Source organism: Nicrophorus vespilloides, unplaced genomic scaffold, assembly GCF_001412225.1.
Source record: "Nicrophorus vespilloides isolate i.1.1-1 unplaced genomic scaffold, Nicve_v1.0, whole genome shotgun sequence".
Classification (NCBI taxonomy): domain Eukaryota; kingdom Metazoa; phylum Arthropoda; class Insecta; order Coleoptera; family Silphidae; genus Nicrophorus; species Nicrophorus vespilloides.
Genome location: NW_017098881.1, coordinates 113,971 through 130,207, shown reverse-complemented (window position 1 = coordinate 130,207; position 16,237 = coordinate 113,971). Strand labels below are relative to the sequence as shown.

Sequence of the window (16,237 nt, the reverse complement as noted above, 5' to 3'; positions counted from 1 at the left end):
AAAAGTTAGAAGTATATATAATAAGACAGATTTATACTTAACTTAACTAGAACATATTTCTTAATATCACATGTTCTAAGAGATTATTATTATACAAAGTTTGAATAAAATATAAATACTAATAAAAGTGGTTGTACTTACGTTGGGAACGTCGGCCTGCTTAGGGATATGATTAATCAAATTGCTGACTTCGAACGGCGGACGTAATTGAGGGCTGCTCGTTGTAGACGGTGCAGGGGTGGTTATAGGAATCAACGATCCCAGCTAGATAATTATTAAAAGTAAAAAAAAAACATAGTTGAATATTAAAGACAAGAATAAATTGCATTACAGATATGAAAAGAAAAAAATGAGTTAACAAAACAGATGAGACAAAGTGGAAATACTCACTGCGATGTACTGCCATCCGTTATTGACCCTGACCAGAAGGGCTTCCTCCTCGATTACGTAAGCCAGCGTGCCCACAGGACTGGCGCTGGTCAGTTTCATCATCGCGTCTCTATCTTGGAAGGTGACTGCTCCAGGAACGATGCGAGTGGATACGCCGTGATCGTGTTCCACAGGTGGACTCGCCGTAGCCCTGCCTTTAATTACATCTCAATTTTAATCTAGCTTCTTCGGCGAAGAAAATCGATGCGACATTGAAGAGAGAAGAAAAAAAGTGAGGTTCACTGCGAGTACGTAATTATTACGTTCTCTAATTGATTCTTGATTGCATTCTATCGATTGGAATATTAAGCTTCCACTTTTTTTTCTGTAATATATATTTTGCCGTTGCCGTAATTTAATTTCCAACCTTATTTTCCTAATTATAACGCCCCTTTCTGATTGAAATCTACTCTACTTGAACCGTAGAAAAAGTTTGATTTATAACTTTGAACAATTTAAATTACAACTTTTATTTAATAATTATATATTACAGTATTAAAGAGAATATTTCGCGTTTTTTGTAATAGTCAAGTGGATGTAATTTTCTGATTACTATAAACCAAACACTAAAGGATACTTGACTTGACAACATACCTAAGTAAGTTCTAATTATTTGAACGAAATGTACAAAATCTATAAGCAATTTAATGTACTTTGAGAAGTATCATGTGATGAGTGTGTATCGCATGATACATATTTAAACAACAAATGATTAGAATGTATTCAAGTTTAAAAGGATAACTTTTCACGCATTTTGTTCCTGAATACGTATAAATTCAAAATAAAATTTGAAAAAAATTAGGCAGAAAATAGTGCACAAAGTTAAAGAAATATCAATTGAGTATACTAAACTAATACAGAATAGAGATAAATATAAAGACTTAATAATAAAATGCAGTTTGATTGGCGGGAAAATACAAATCTTTAAAATTCTCGAGAAATCTCGGGAATTACTATTAACTATCAAGATTAACTTAATTTAAATACAATAAATGTTTAATATAGATAAAGTTTTATAGACAACAATATTTTCCTCATTTTATAAGTATTTACAAAATGTTGTAGAAAACATTAAGTTTTTTACTGGAAATGCATTATAAACTGTGAGAAAATAATAAAGTAACAAATTTATAAGTTTTAGATAACCATTTTTAGTTTTCGATATGTATAAAATAATTGTTTATGTGCATGTGAGAAATTTAAAATTATTTTGAAAGCAAACCTCTGTCACCGCTTTTCAACTGAAAGTGCTCCAATAAATTAAAAATGAGCACTGGACAATTGAGGTTGATTGACTCTATTATCATTCAATGAGTGCAGCATATTTATATATTGTAGAACATGGCGGTTAGAAAGGTTTTAATTATGTGTATCTGTAATTGTGTTCATTTTGAAATGTAATTAAAATATTATTTATTGGATAATATGTATATAGATTACTTTTTACGAAGAAGTTGTATTTTCTATACACTTTTTGTATTTACGTTCATTTTTATTTGGCCAATAAATTATTATAATTACTTTTAGCATAATTATTATACACATGTATTATGTAAAAAAAAATAGAAAATTACTATAAGACTCTAATAGTGTGAACTGAAATGAATATTGTCATGAATAATGTCAAAGTAAAAGGCACACGACCGACGAAAAAAGTACTGAAAAAAAAAACTGGTCTCTGGAGTGTGGATGTAAATTAAAAGGCATTCCAAGAAACTCAAGTACCGCAGCGGCCCGGCGGGTAAAGTTTCCATTGTTGGAATGCTGAAGTTACTTTAATGCCATATATTTATCCGAGAAAATTAGCGGGAGTTGTTTAATCCCGCGGCATTTTCTCTTCGTCCGCGGTATAAAAAACAAACATACAAAAAAAAAAGTTGGGAAATATGCAAGGAAAAGGCAACACGCAATAAACATGGGAGCAGTAGCAGCACATGCACATAATATTGTACACACAACATAAATATACAAATATGCATCATCTTAGTGAAACACGGGGAAGTCTCGAAATTGGGACGTAATGCATAACATCGATTTTATTTCGATACGTCGACACGAATTGCGGAACGCTCCGAATTGATTCTTGATCCGTGCATATTTACACATCCTGGCTTAATTTTTCAAATTGCTCCGATGCAAAAATGTGTACGTTTTTCAACGGCGAAAAAATTGAAGCAAGTGCACAATAATAAAATGGAACGGAATAAAGGGAACGTGCATTCTGCAATATTTACATTTAATTCCAGCTGCTCACACACAAATACATACATGAAAAAATACATATATTGCGTGAGCACAAATATATTTCATATTTTACTTGACTTTATCTTTGTAAAAATATACTCTGAGCATCGAATTTCTAATGAAAACTTAATTGATTTTCTTTTAAAGATCTTTATTTATTAATTAACTAAAGGAAACTTTATGACTTTAATTGCATATTTAAATTCAATATTGCTTCGTTTTCTTTAGTGATATCGTAACACTTTGACTGGATACAAAGCTCATTTAATGTACATTATTAATGAAATATCAATACCAAATATATAAGATGTCGGAGTCCGACGCTAAAGTGAACGTTCGTGCGAATTACAGATTACATGGTTCTAATGCAAATTCATCGTATAGTTAACCTAAATTGTTCTTGCGTAGGTTTATTAGTATCAGCAATGTTAATTTTATAATCTGTTTTTTCATCCTTTAGATGTATTAATTATATAATTCTATATTCAAATATTGGGTTGGAAACAAAGTAATTGCCGTTTTTCTTATACAAATGAAACATGTTTTTTTTTATATAATTATTAAATTTTATTCAATAATATATTTTCCATTTTGATCAATGACCTTTTGCCATCTGTCCGTCAACTTCTAGTCTTTATTTAGCAAAAGTGAACTAAGTGTAATTATCATCATTGAAGGAATTTTGTAAGGCTCTGAACAAATGGTAATTCGATGGCGTTAAATGTGACCCAACTAAGCGTCTTAACTTTTTAGCAACTTGTATTGAATTTTTTCTTTTAGGAAATAATAAAGAAAAATATATTACGCAAACAAATCTCATAAAAATACACTTAATTTGGTTTTTAAGAAAGCTAAAGTTCACTGTTGACAAATGTTAAAACTATATAAGTGTAACATTGATAGAAGTCATTCAAAAGAAAGACTACTCCCATCCAAATTTAAAATCGGCAATTCAATAACTCAATATTAGTAGTTATTGTAGTTTAGATATATTTTGATTATTGTATAGTAACTAGAAATAATCTTTTCAATTATATAAATTGTATTATATTACAATTATATGAAAACAAAATAATGAATATAATATAAATTTTATATTATTTCAATTCAGTTTTATTATATAATTTAGTAAATGAACCAGTTTTGATTTTTGTTGTTGAAATATTTCATTATCGATGCATAACAGTGGACTATTGTTATTTATGCATTTCCCGAGCTGCCGATGAGTATTATTTAATGGATATCCTGTGTCTGTAGTTCTTGTTATTCAATAACTTTAATTGGTGATTGTTCATTACAATTTCTAATAGCGCATTCTATATGCAACTACGAACACTTCAAAATTCAGCAACTCAAATTGTATATTCACTCTAAAATTCATATTATTCAACATGTTACAATTTTGTTNNNNTCGTCAATATAGTCAATAAACTGATAGACAATATGATTATATAGAAATACCCTTATTCTTTGATACTAAATCATACCTCTGAGAATGAAGCTTCGGTATTATTAAGTTCCCAATTTTAAGTAAAATAACAATCATTTAAATGAATGTTAATTAATCCAATAAATAATATCCTCTTTATAGTAAATATTAAATAAACAACAAATCTTGTTGAAATTCAACAAAATATTGGTTTTACCATAATCATAATAAAAACAAATACATTGAAAAGTGAAACTTTAGAAAAGCAACATTAATGAAAATATTAATTAACATAAAAATATTGTTCTTTTTGTTTAAACTAAGATTGAATAATTATTTGATAACTAAAGTAATTATTTAATTGAATACTAATGTTTCTTTTGGTATGGGTTTTTGTTGGTTCTTATCTGAAGTGCTTCTCCCTGTGGGATGCAGTAAATGGTCGGATGGTAGATGCAACTCGTGGAAACTTCCTGGTCTTTGCAGTTACGCGAAGCAGGGTATTTGTCATTTTTGATTGCTATCATTGGTTTATTAGTTAATTAATCACGTTTCTATTCCTGGATGTGACAGACACTGAGAAATTGCCCGACGCGCTTTTTCCATCTACCTACACCGAATTCTGCATACGCAATTTTCTGTGCATTTTAAATAAATTAAGTTATTTTCAGATATCCCAAACGTTTAACTGTACTTTCGAATAACTCTGAACCGTTTTTTTACGAACCACTTAACAACTATTAAAAATAGACTTAAAATAAGAGCCTCACATTTTAGGGTAGAGAAATCAGCATTAACATAAACAACAACAAAAAATAAATTTCAATCAAAGACATCTTTGAAATATGAGTATTTCCTTTCTTACAAAAAATAGTCTTAAATTATTTCCGGTTCAGAAAATAACTTTCTAAGAGCTTCATACCTTATACTATCACTTGATTCAGAAATAGACCTGCTCTTTCAATAATTCAATAATCTTTCTTAATTGTTTTTTTTACATTATTTTAATTTATTGTCTGTAATTTATAACAATTGATAATTCGACTTATTAAAATTTCATATTTTTAACCATTTATGCAATGCAAAATTTATGTTTTTTTCTTGCTATTTTGATGCAATTTGATGGTTTTATAATAAATATAATAATATTTTGTATTAAATTATTTATAGAAAAAGCAATAATTTAAGTGAAAAGTACTTTTTAAGTTCGTATTTTTTATTATATTCATTGACTGAAGGACTTCAGTCAATTACATTTTAATATTATTTGATGTCTCTCATATTTAAAACAGAGCATAAAATATTTTCGTTTATTCGTATAATAGAGAAAAGCAATTATGATTTTGCATTCCGCTTTTTTGCTGCGAAAGCATATTATTCCTCGTCTGTTTTATGTAGTTTTTGTTTGAAAATTATTATTTATGCAAGCAGAAAAACTTCGGTACAAAAGCTTATTATTTTATGCTTATTTCATGTAAAATCATAAGTTTTATTTGTCGAGTGCTCAGATCCACCTCATTTCAGACTATAATAAACAAAATTAATTGCATCATTTTTATCGTTCACGGACTTTTCAATTCCATAAAAAAGCGTTTCATTAAAAGTTAAAAAAAAAAGTTCAGAGATAAAATGGAGACAACAGGAAAGAGAAAAATAATGATAAAAGTATATAATATTATTACAAACGAATAACGTATACGAAATAAATAAATCGTATTATCTCGGTGACGAGCAAAGCGTAGAAACAATTCTATCAGAAAGTTGGAAACGTTACATTATATAAAATGTATAAGCGGTAAAGAGCTATAAAATGACAACAACAACAACAACAACGGCGAAACAAAAATGTGGGAATACTGGAGAAAGTTTCGGCTTTGCTAGATAATATTAATAAAATAAGCGCTCGACTCTACTTTCAATGTGTGTAGTGTTAAGACTTTATATCATCTCTCTTCTACTGCAGAGTCATTCTGCTTATCTCGAGTTAACAAAGAGTCGTTCATTACAAAAAATATATATATTTCATTTACAAAACAACCGTAAATTTGTAGTTCTCTCATATGTTCTTCTTTATTACTAAAGAAAACAAATAATTTCTCAATTATTCCATCCTGATTTATATTCCATATAATTTTTTTTGTCTCCTCTTAACTATTTGAAGAGAGAAAATCTAAATTTCTAAACTAAAGAACTTCGTCAACTGAATCAACATCGAATATCAAGATTCATACCTTGACTTACCAACCAAATTAATCTTTCCTGTAAATTTTCTATAAATTAAAATAATGCCCCACTAAGTATATTCAAAAAGGTACATTGGGTTCCCACCGCCCCTCAAAGAGTTAAAGAATTGTAGCATTGTAGTTTTGTTTGGAATCAAATTTAACTTTTAACAATTATTTATTCTCTCCTTTTTTACGTTAAATATCTTTACTGATATTTTACAATTATTTATTTTATATTATGAAAAATAATTATGTAACTTTTATTTATTTTGATTATAATTTTCTATTATGTTGTGAGAGAGAATTTATATTCGATTACATTCATATTTTCAATTATTTCTTTTTTTTTTCGGGGTTCATATTTTATTTTATTGTTTAATTTGATTAAATGTTTTTTTATTGTGTGTTTTGTATTATTTACAATGCATTTAAATTAATAATAATATATATTGCAACAATGAAAATACAAAAATTATAATTTGTTCGAAATAAAGAAAATTAGCAATAAAATCAAGTTTGTAATCAGATAAAATACAAGGACTACAAAAAAATAAAAGACTATTTTTTTATTGTTATTATATGGAAATGTTGAATTTTGTTTTTTTGATGTATTGTTGCAATGAATATTATTATTATTTATTAAATAACCTTCAAATTAAATTAATTTTTATAATGTACTTCAACAATATAGCTAATTTGCAATCAAATAAAACATTTCTCATATTTTTTATCAAACCTGGTTTTATCAAAATGGATTACTAAAATAGGAATATAGAGAAGACTGAGGTTAATGTTTGCTTTGGCTAAATAATATTAACAGTCTAAGCTTTAGACTCCGGTTTTTGGTAAAGGCTTATTCGGTTGACATGGTTAATGAATCCGTTTAAAGTAATGTAGAGGAGCGAATGCGAAGGAGCATTTCGAGCAACAAGACCTGACTAATAACAAGGAAGACGTCTGACAAATTTCGTTCATACTGGAACGTAATTAACGGAGGCGAGCGCTTTCTTAAAATTTTAATTAAAAAAAACTCGCGTTTCGATTCCATCCCTTGCATCCATCGATTGCGCCCCGTTCGGAAAACAAGACCAGTAAATAAATGATTGGGTTTCATATTAAATTTCGAGCAATTCGTTTGTAGAGTTCTCTCTGTGTGTATGTGAATATATGTATATATGTATCTTCCACGCTATCTGAATTTGCTTTTATTGAATATCTCCGCCCCCTAATGTAGAAGGCGAAATCGATTCCTGCAAGTGGATGGAATGGAACCTTCGTCGTCTGTGCCACTGCTGCTGCTGTTAAGGGTATGAAGGCTTGCGTTTTAATAAAATTAGGCATAACCGGAGGATGGTGGAAGGTATATTTTACACTCGGGGATGTTTTATTTTCATTCTTATTTTGTTTGCGTCTCCTCTAATAACTAATGAAGGGAACGCGAGAAATTCGCGCACGTAAAATAAAAAGTTCTTTAGTGCCCCGACGGGGCACATAAAGCGATTTTGGCCACAGAGACACATTACCCAAGACAATGTTGGCCCATCCGAACCACGCTCAAAAAAAAATACAGGCGCCAAAAGAAAAGAAAAAAAAGAACTGTATTCCCTAAGTGAAGAAAATCGCATCCCCTCGCGCGCGCTATACTTAAATTAATTGGCTCGTATAATTTAATTCAAACACATCATCCCCCGCTGCACGGGACGATAATGCACCCCTTTACTACAACTACCCCCTTTCCTAAAGTTTACCTGTTTTTAATTCTTTTAATTCCCTCAGCGCCTTCAGCTCCTCCAAACTACCTCTAGGTCCTTCGTTTGCATTAATTTCATTACTTTATTAGCGACTCACTTGCGCTCCACATATTTTCACTTACCCGGTCTCAAGTTAAAGATCGGCTCACCGTAGGGCGACACCCCCGGTTCTCCCTTAGGGCCTGTTAATGAGATGCCCGGCATTCCGGGTGCTCCTGGTGGACCTGGTGGTCCCGGTACTGGGATGTAACGCACAGAATCTTCACTTCCTGGTGGACCGGGCAGACCTGGGGATCCGTCACGACCGGGAGTTCCATCTGTGCCGCGATCTCCCCTATCACCCTTCGGACCCTGAAAATCAGTGAATACAACTTCTGTTATACCTATACAAAATACTATACCATAACAATAATAATGGCCACATTATATATCAAATTTAAATTTATATTTATGAATTAATAAAATATACTGTTAAGAAATTACATAAATTACATTATTGTTTCACGTTATGTATTTTTTTTTCAAATATTGCAAAAATTCTATATTGTACACATTATGTGAAAAAAAATATTCTATTACATTATACATTATTGTTATTTGGGTGAAGAGTAAAATTGCGACAAAACAAGCATGTAAACAGCTATAAATTTGAAAGAGATTACGTACTGATAAATGACAATAAATGAGAGTCAGAAGTTCGTCTTTTTTTTGAGTTTTCTTTTTGCGTAAGTATTCACAAAATTTATAGCTTGTATTCATTCACCCAAAGTGGGGCTATGTAAGTAAAAAAGTCGATGGAAATCGTAGCAAAAAAAAGATCGGCGTTCGTGAGGGACCGTTTCAAAGCCAATATCAATCTTAGAAAAAAAAACTTAAGTAGATCTCATTACATCATCTACATAAGATGGACGAGCCAAAAAAAAAATGTTATTTGCAAATAAATGGTGCAGGAATAATATTATATAAGTGCTAAAGTAAAGTGTTAGCTATAACTTATAAATTTACAATAAAATGAATCAAACTTAGTAGTATGTACACTAATATATATGCATTCAATGAATTGTGATTTTAGTTATAAAATTTCTTTGAAATTTTCGTCTTTTTAGATGAATTGTTGTATTTAATTGGTCTTATTTAAATAAATTACCTTTCCATCGCCGGAATCACCTTTGTCTCCTTTAATGCCGGGGGATCCATTCCTTCCCTGGTGAAAATATATTGTTAAGTAAATGTGTACATAGTTTTGTATAAGCAAATATTAAATATTATACCTTGAAGTTATTCTGTGCGCATCGAGTAAATAAATAAATAAACAAATAAACGTATAATTTAATTCAAATGTTATTTGCTTTGCAATCTTACCATCCAGCCAGGCAATCCCATTTCACCGACTGCACTTGTTTTCCCTGGAGGTCCTGGCGGTCCCTGTTTACCTCTTCTTCCCCTTTTACCCAGATCGCCCTTTTCGCCCTTTAAATTTATCGCGCATTAAATCTCATTCCACTGAAATAATCATATTTACCTTAACCGACACGAACTGAGCGTTCGAGTCCACCACGCTAATCGGTCCCGGAGGACCCCTTTCACCTCTTTCGCCCTTAAGTCCTGGTGGTCCAATAGGTCCAAGAGCACCACCGTTTCCAGGTTCACCCTTTTCTCCAGCCATCCCCGGATTTCCATTCTTACCAGGAACGCCGGGAATACCAGCCTCACCGTTCTCACCTCGTTCTCCCTTCAAACCCTGTTCACCTAAGTCTCCCTTAGGTCCTGTCTGACCAATTACAGTTTTAGCATACTCCTTATCACCAAATTCGAAGGGTAAACCTGGCGGACCAGGAGGACCTTGTGGTCCAAAATCACCCTTCTCGCCTTTCTCCGCGTTCTTTCCATTTGCTCCGGGTGTACCGGGTAAACCATCCAAACCGGGATTTCCCGGTTCTCCTTTCGGACCTTGTGGTCCTTTTTCTCCTGGAAATCCGCGATCTCCTCGCTCTCCCTTTGAACCGGATTCTCCACGAGAACCTTTGGTGCCTTGCAAACCTCGCTCACCTCTTAATCCGGGACTACCAGGTAATCCGGCTTCACCTTTGTTACCAGGAGTTCCGGGTCTTATGGCGCCGGCACCCAAAACCGCATCCTAAATAAAAATGATCACAATATGTTACATGTTCTGCTTAACATCGAGAATTAAAACTAATAATATTAAGGGGTAGTAATGTTAGTACCTTGAAGGAAGTTCTGGGTTTCCAGCTTGGCTATTAGTTAATAGTGATTTCATTAATAGTTGTTGAAAATGAAATGAGATGAATGAAATGTACGTACGTCTAGGTTTTCGAATTCGACTGGACCTGGAGGACCAGGAGGACCCGGAGGTCCGGCTTGTCCCGGTATTCCGTCGCGTCCTGATTCGCCCTTCGGTCCTTGCATACCTTCCGGGCCCATAGAGCCCCTCTCCCCACGATCTCCTCTTTCGCCGGGCGGTCCAATAGCGCCCCTTTCCCCGGGAACACCCGGTTGTCCGGTCATACCGGGTGGGCCCGTTTTACCTTCCGCCCCGGGAACACCCGAAGGTCCCGGGAGCATTTTTGGCATCATAAATGAATTCATTAGACTAGTCATATTGCAACTACACGTGCCCTTTTTGCACAAACAAATAAGATAAATAAACAGCTCAAACGATTAATCTCACAAATTACCCCTGCGCCGCCAAGTGCTTCTCCTGGAATTCCTGGTAGTCCGGGAGGACCAGGCGGTCCCGGAGGACCTCTGATCGACTCACCCGGCGGACCCTGAAACATATCATCACGTATAATTCAATATATCAGTTCGATATAATCCATTTAAAATTTACCCTAGGTCCTGAATCTCCTTTCTGGCCAATATATTGTATTGGTCCTTTAGTAGCAATAGCAGCGTCATCATCATCATCAAAGGATTTATTGCAACAATTCTCTTTCAAACAGATACAATGCTTACCATTCGGTGGGGGCGGGGGAGGCGGAAATGCCAGTAGCCCGTCGGATCCGCTGCCCTCCGGGAAAATATGTTCATCTAAATCATCCCGTTCAACCTACAAATCATCGAATTATACGCATTTCCCCACAAAACCGCTAACGTTTTCATTAATAACAGCAACGCGTGAAGAATGATATGAAAATAAAGAATAAACTGTGGATCTTACGTCTAGCAACAGATCGTTTTCTGAATCGTCTGGTAAAAGGGAATGTTCATTATTGAAACCCTGACGGAAAGAGAAACAAAACAACAAATAAAGTACAAGAAAACAAAATAATAAAACAATACGAAAAATAATAATAAATAAAAATAACAAGAAAATATGAGATCTGGAATAGTGAAGTGGAGGAAGGAAGGAAGGTTTCGTGTGTATGTGTTGGTTTTACCTTGAATTTAGTGTCACATTGTGTTGAGGCCATGCTTGGGTCGTCGTAAATTTTAAGTTGATCCATCGCACCCTTCAGAGAAAATCGTAAATAAAATATAAAATGCTCTACGTGGAAAAGTACGGTGACGTAACAGAAAGAATCAGCAGCGGGAAACCGAAGCCATAACTCATCTCGAAACTGGCGAAAAGTGCGCACGAATTACCACTCATGGCTGATATTCAAATCCCCTTTCGGCCTTAAAAACTAGTAACCGGTGGTAATTCCATAGATAGCATAGGGTAAGTATTTAACATAAAAGCACCGCCGACCTCTCTCAACACCGAACAACCGTATTAAAGCGAGATTACTTCGCGCAGGTTGCAATCACCGAACAACAACAGTAGCGTTGATAAATTAAACATCATTTTGATCCAATTAATTCATTCCACCCAAAACTACGCCAAATATCCGTAAAGGAATTTGTGCACACCGGCTAAATTCACTAATACATAATGTTTGATCCAGATACTTCAAAGCACGGTTCCATTTAAACAGTACCAATAAAACATGCATCCACTGACCGACTCAATACGAGCCTTATGGATAAAAAATGTCCTACATATATGCAAATCCCAAAAGGCAACTATTGTTTACAATATTTCTTTTTCACCTTTTTTAATGTTTTCATTGATTTTTCGTAAATATTTGCACAATAACCCCGCTCAAAACTAGTTCTCAACTTTTCATAACCGAGTAAAGTTATATTCTAAAATTACTTATTTTTATGATAATTAAATTAATTGACAGCTTAACAGCTTATATTAATATAATGTTTAAAACTGGACTAAGTACATACAAAAATATACAGCATATAAAGTGATTTGGCTGTACAAAAGAAACCAAAAGAATATTTATGTAAAATAAGAAGATTATGTTTAGTATTTTTTTTACAATTTATTTTAGAATAATTTTAAAAATCGGACTACATTCAATTAGGACTGATCCAAGCTGGACTATGCGAGGTATTGATGTAAAATGAAATATCCTTATAGGATAAAAAAATAAATATATTATGATATAAATATTGAGATAAATTCAATAATAACTCAGCTCTAATATTATATATTAAATTTCAGCACGTCAGTAAGGCGTTGATAGTTCCTGCACAGTCCTTTTATAGCTCCCCCTCTTTTGTGCAGGTTTTTCATTTTAAAGGTTGGAATTAAACCTTGTTCACTTCCGGCTTACATAATGCATTGCTCTCTTCTATCAAATAATTTACTTATTCGCCCACCTGGTTCGCATTTTCATTTCCTTTTTCATTTCCTTACACGTGAATAGTTTCAGTTAGAAATTAAAACCCCCAAGTGTATGATGACTCGTGAAATATTTAACAATATTATTGTTAATGTGTAATAAGTATTATGATGATTAATTTATATCCTAAGGAAATTAATATTAAAATCATATTCAGGTAAATAATTTAAAAAAAAATCACATTAGAAAAGTATTTTATTTAATTTACATCTCTTTAAATATTATTTAAATAAGACAATAAATCGTCCATAAATTTGAAACCAAATTTTCGAAAACCAGTAAATTTTTTAGAAGAAATAGAAAATGATACAGTAAATTCAATAATGATTTTGGCAAAGAAATAAAATAAACTTATGTTTAATAAGAATTAATTAATTAAAATCAATATATTCGTTATCATTGAGTTTTTATCATAAGTAACGAATTTTCACGATAAAAATATAAAATAATAAAGCATGCAAAATATATTTATCTTAAATATTTAAAGATAAATCTTATAGAAAAGAACAATATTTTATAAAAACCATAGTTAATTCTATGCGCATTTATGTTAATTTTATCTTAATATATAAAAAAAATATTTGTAAAAGCGGAAAAACTAAGGTCAAAAATGAACCAATAAAATTAGTTACTTAATAATATTTTTTAATTAATTAAATATCAAGTATTAATATCTTTTATTAACTAAACATATTTATTGGCCACAATTTTATATATACACATTGATTCGGAATATAAGAAATAAAAAGTGGAAAACAAGTTTTCATAAAATCCATACTTTTTCATCAATTCTCTACGTGTTTACGTTTGTTGTGTATTCACGTTATGCCAATTAATAACCATTCGTTTGATACATCGAATCAAAAGCAAAACTCTTTTCAATATGAACCAATTAATTACAAGCAAAAGAAGCCGACGATTAAACAAAGAGCAACAAAGAGAAAACGCACGTAGTTTGATTTAAACGTCCGAAAGATAAAACCGGAGACAGATATTCAGTGGGAAAAAAAGGGGGCTTTGTGTTCGCTCTGCGGAATTTTCAAATAGCGAGCGTGTGTATATGCCCTTCTAATTCCTGCAATGAAGTCATGCAGCTGTCAGGAAGCAAGCCGTGCAATTAACACGCGAAAAACGTCCACAATCCTCGACTGCTCGCAAAAGATAAAAAAGGGTGTAATAATCCGAACTTCCAAGGGACTCTCGGGGCAGACAATTAAAAATAATAATTCCAATCCAAATTGAAACTAATCGCCGTTTTCATTTTTTTTACTGTCATTTCTCTTCTTTTGTCCTTGTTATTTTTTTTGTGTTGTTGTTTGTTGTATATTCCGTTACGTTATTTACCAAAGCCGTGCCAATATTTGTTGTCCGAACCGAAAACAATCCGTTTGCAGCGGTATTAAACTCGACCAAAGCCGTCCAATATTTGCAGATTAAAATAAACAAATTCTAAATTAAAAAATAACTAATAATTACCGAAACCCAAAAACTCAACAACAATGGAAATCATTCTGCTGCGCAATTTTCCAATTTTCAATAAAACAAAAATAAATAGAACGATCAAGTATTAATTATAAACAACAGAAAAATGTGGTGCGCAATTCCGCAAAATACGTTTCATGTTTTGTTATACATATATAGTTTTTTTGTGTATTCGTTTTATTGTGCAGAACAAAATTTAAAATCAATATCAAAATGTTTCCATATAAATTGCAAATGCATGAATTATACAATATATATGAATTGGGGGTGTAATTTGAATATTTTTGGTCATTTCGCTTTGGTTAGGGAAATAAAATATTGCCGATGAAATTTGCAGTTTAGGAACGGCGATGTAAGCAGCTCAAAATGTTGGAATTGTGTAAGAGGTTTAGAGATTGCCGAATCCCAGCGGAGGTCGAAATCCGGACTTGGAAGTGTCTCATTTGGCAGTTTTCATAAATAGGTTAACATTTTCAACAACTTCCTTTAAAGAATATCCTTATTTTTGTTTATTTATACAAAATAATTCTGTTAAAAAAATTAATATAATTTAACATTAAAAGTACAATATTTGTAGTTGACATTTGATAATATGTATAAAAAAAAACTAAAAAATTAAATTTCAGAAAGATAATTTCTATTTTTGTTAATATATTTATAGTTATTGAATTTGGAACTATTATAAAATCAACATTTCTTGGAAATTGCAAACTCAAGAATAAATTAAATATTTAAAGTGTCTAATTAATCAAATATTCAGATTACTTAACAAAATATTATTGTATAATCCATAAAAGGGTTGTGTGATGATACAAATTTGTAATCAAGTCTGGAATTCATTAATTTTCTTACATTAATTGAAATTTCATGTAAATTATTCATATTATTCCAAAATCTCAACAATGTGGAATAATATCAAATATTTTAATTACTGAATGAATAATTTGGTTATGTTTTTTCTTTAACAAAAAAATATTATTCCATTGGGCTTATTTTTTAAAATTTTATTTTAATAGTTAATATAGAGATTATATTACTAAATTATAAAGCTGAAATAGTGTATTTTTTTGATATTCATGATACATCGAGGAATAATTTTAGTTGAAAATCGATATAGAAATACTTAATTTATTTCCAATTCCCGTTCTCTGTGATGGATATGCAAAGATGGATACAAGTAACACTATATTTGGTTGGTGATGATTTGGTTATATACGAGCATATAACGAAATGTTAAAAATTGCACCGCAGGAAAATGTGATTCTCGCTTTCAAGTTTTACAGAAAATATCTAATTCTGAAAGCGGAACGTACTGTTTACTTTCGCGTGGGTTCGCGAAGCGGAATTATTAGAACTTTGCATAAACCAATCACAAACTACCAGAGTCACATAGAAATAGAGAAAACCGCACATATTTGATACCAACCACAAAGTCATTTAAATTTTGTAATTTTGAATATTTTTTTATTCAGTAATGTTCCAATAAAAATATAATAATAAATAAATTCAAAATATTGGTTGCTTGATCAATTATAACCAAATGTAGTTATATAATTAATTAAATTAAAAACAGAACAAAATTTTATAGTTATGTGGTTTTGAACTTATTACTATTTTAGATACAATTAAAGAAATAATTGTAAAATTTACTATTAATACTAAATTTATAATTAATAATTATACTATTAACTTCACTTTGTAAATACATTTCTCTATGTATACAATTTTGTTTTTGTTTATTTAGAATTAACAATATTATTGTTAAAATGAGAGACTTTTTGTATGAAAGTAGAAAATTATTTTAATTCTTTTAGCGAAATGCGTTTAATATTGTATTATTGTTTTGTTATATTCGATTTATTATGCCGAATAAGATATGAAAATTAACTTAAAACATTATCTATATTATATTATGAATATATATGCAGTGTATTTCTATTTCGAAATTCTCTGTGTCTATGAAAATAAAATAATGTC

General features: G+C 31.3%; 1 protein-coding gene across 7 annotated transcripts in view; it reads right to left on the bottom strand.

Annotated features, from left to right (window-relative positions):
• Positions 1-16,237, bottom strand: part of LOC108563411 (collagen alpha-1(XVIII) chain) — a 74,014-nt gene that overhangs the window by 9,215 nt on the left and 48,562 nt on the right. For 2 of the 7 annotated variants that reach the window (XM_017922075.1, XM_017922077.1), the window contains exons 2-15: positions 11,260-11,319; positions 11,055-11,148; positions 10,930-10,973; positions 10,775-10,867; positions 10,401-10,715; positions 10,304-10,333; positions 9,601-10,215; positions 9,441-9,548; positions 9,350-9,361; positions 9,226-9,282; positions 8,201-8,429; positions 8,076-8,135; positions 391-584; positions 142-264 (exon numbers count right to left, since the gene is read on the bottom strand). In XM_017922075.1, the coding sequence (XP_017777564.1) occupies positions 142-264; positions 391-584; positions 8,076-8,135; positions 8,201-8,429; positions 9,226-9,282; positions 9,350-9,361; positions 9,441-9,548; positions 9,601-10,215; positions 10,304-10,333; positions 10,401-10,715; positions 10,775-10,867; positions 10,930-10,973; positions 11,055-11,148; positions 11,260-11,319 (2,034 nt within the window). Of the gene's footprint in view, positions 1-141; positions 265-390; positions 585-8,075; positions 8,136-8,200; positions 8,430-9,225; positions 9,283-9,349; positions 9,362-9,440; positions 9,549-9,600; positions 10,216-10,303; positions 10,334-10,400; positions 10,716-10,774; positions 10,868-10,929; positions 10,974-11,054; positions 11,149-11,259; positions 11,320-11,479; positions 11,552-16,237 lie in introns of all 7 variants that reach the window. The other 5 variants (XM_017922080.1, XM_017922076.1, XM_017922078.1 and 2 more) reach the window with 5 other exon arrangements.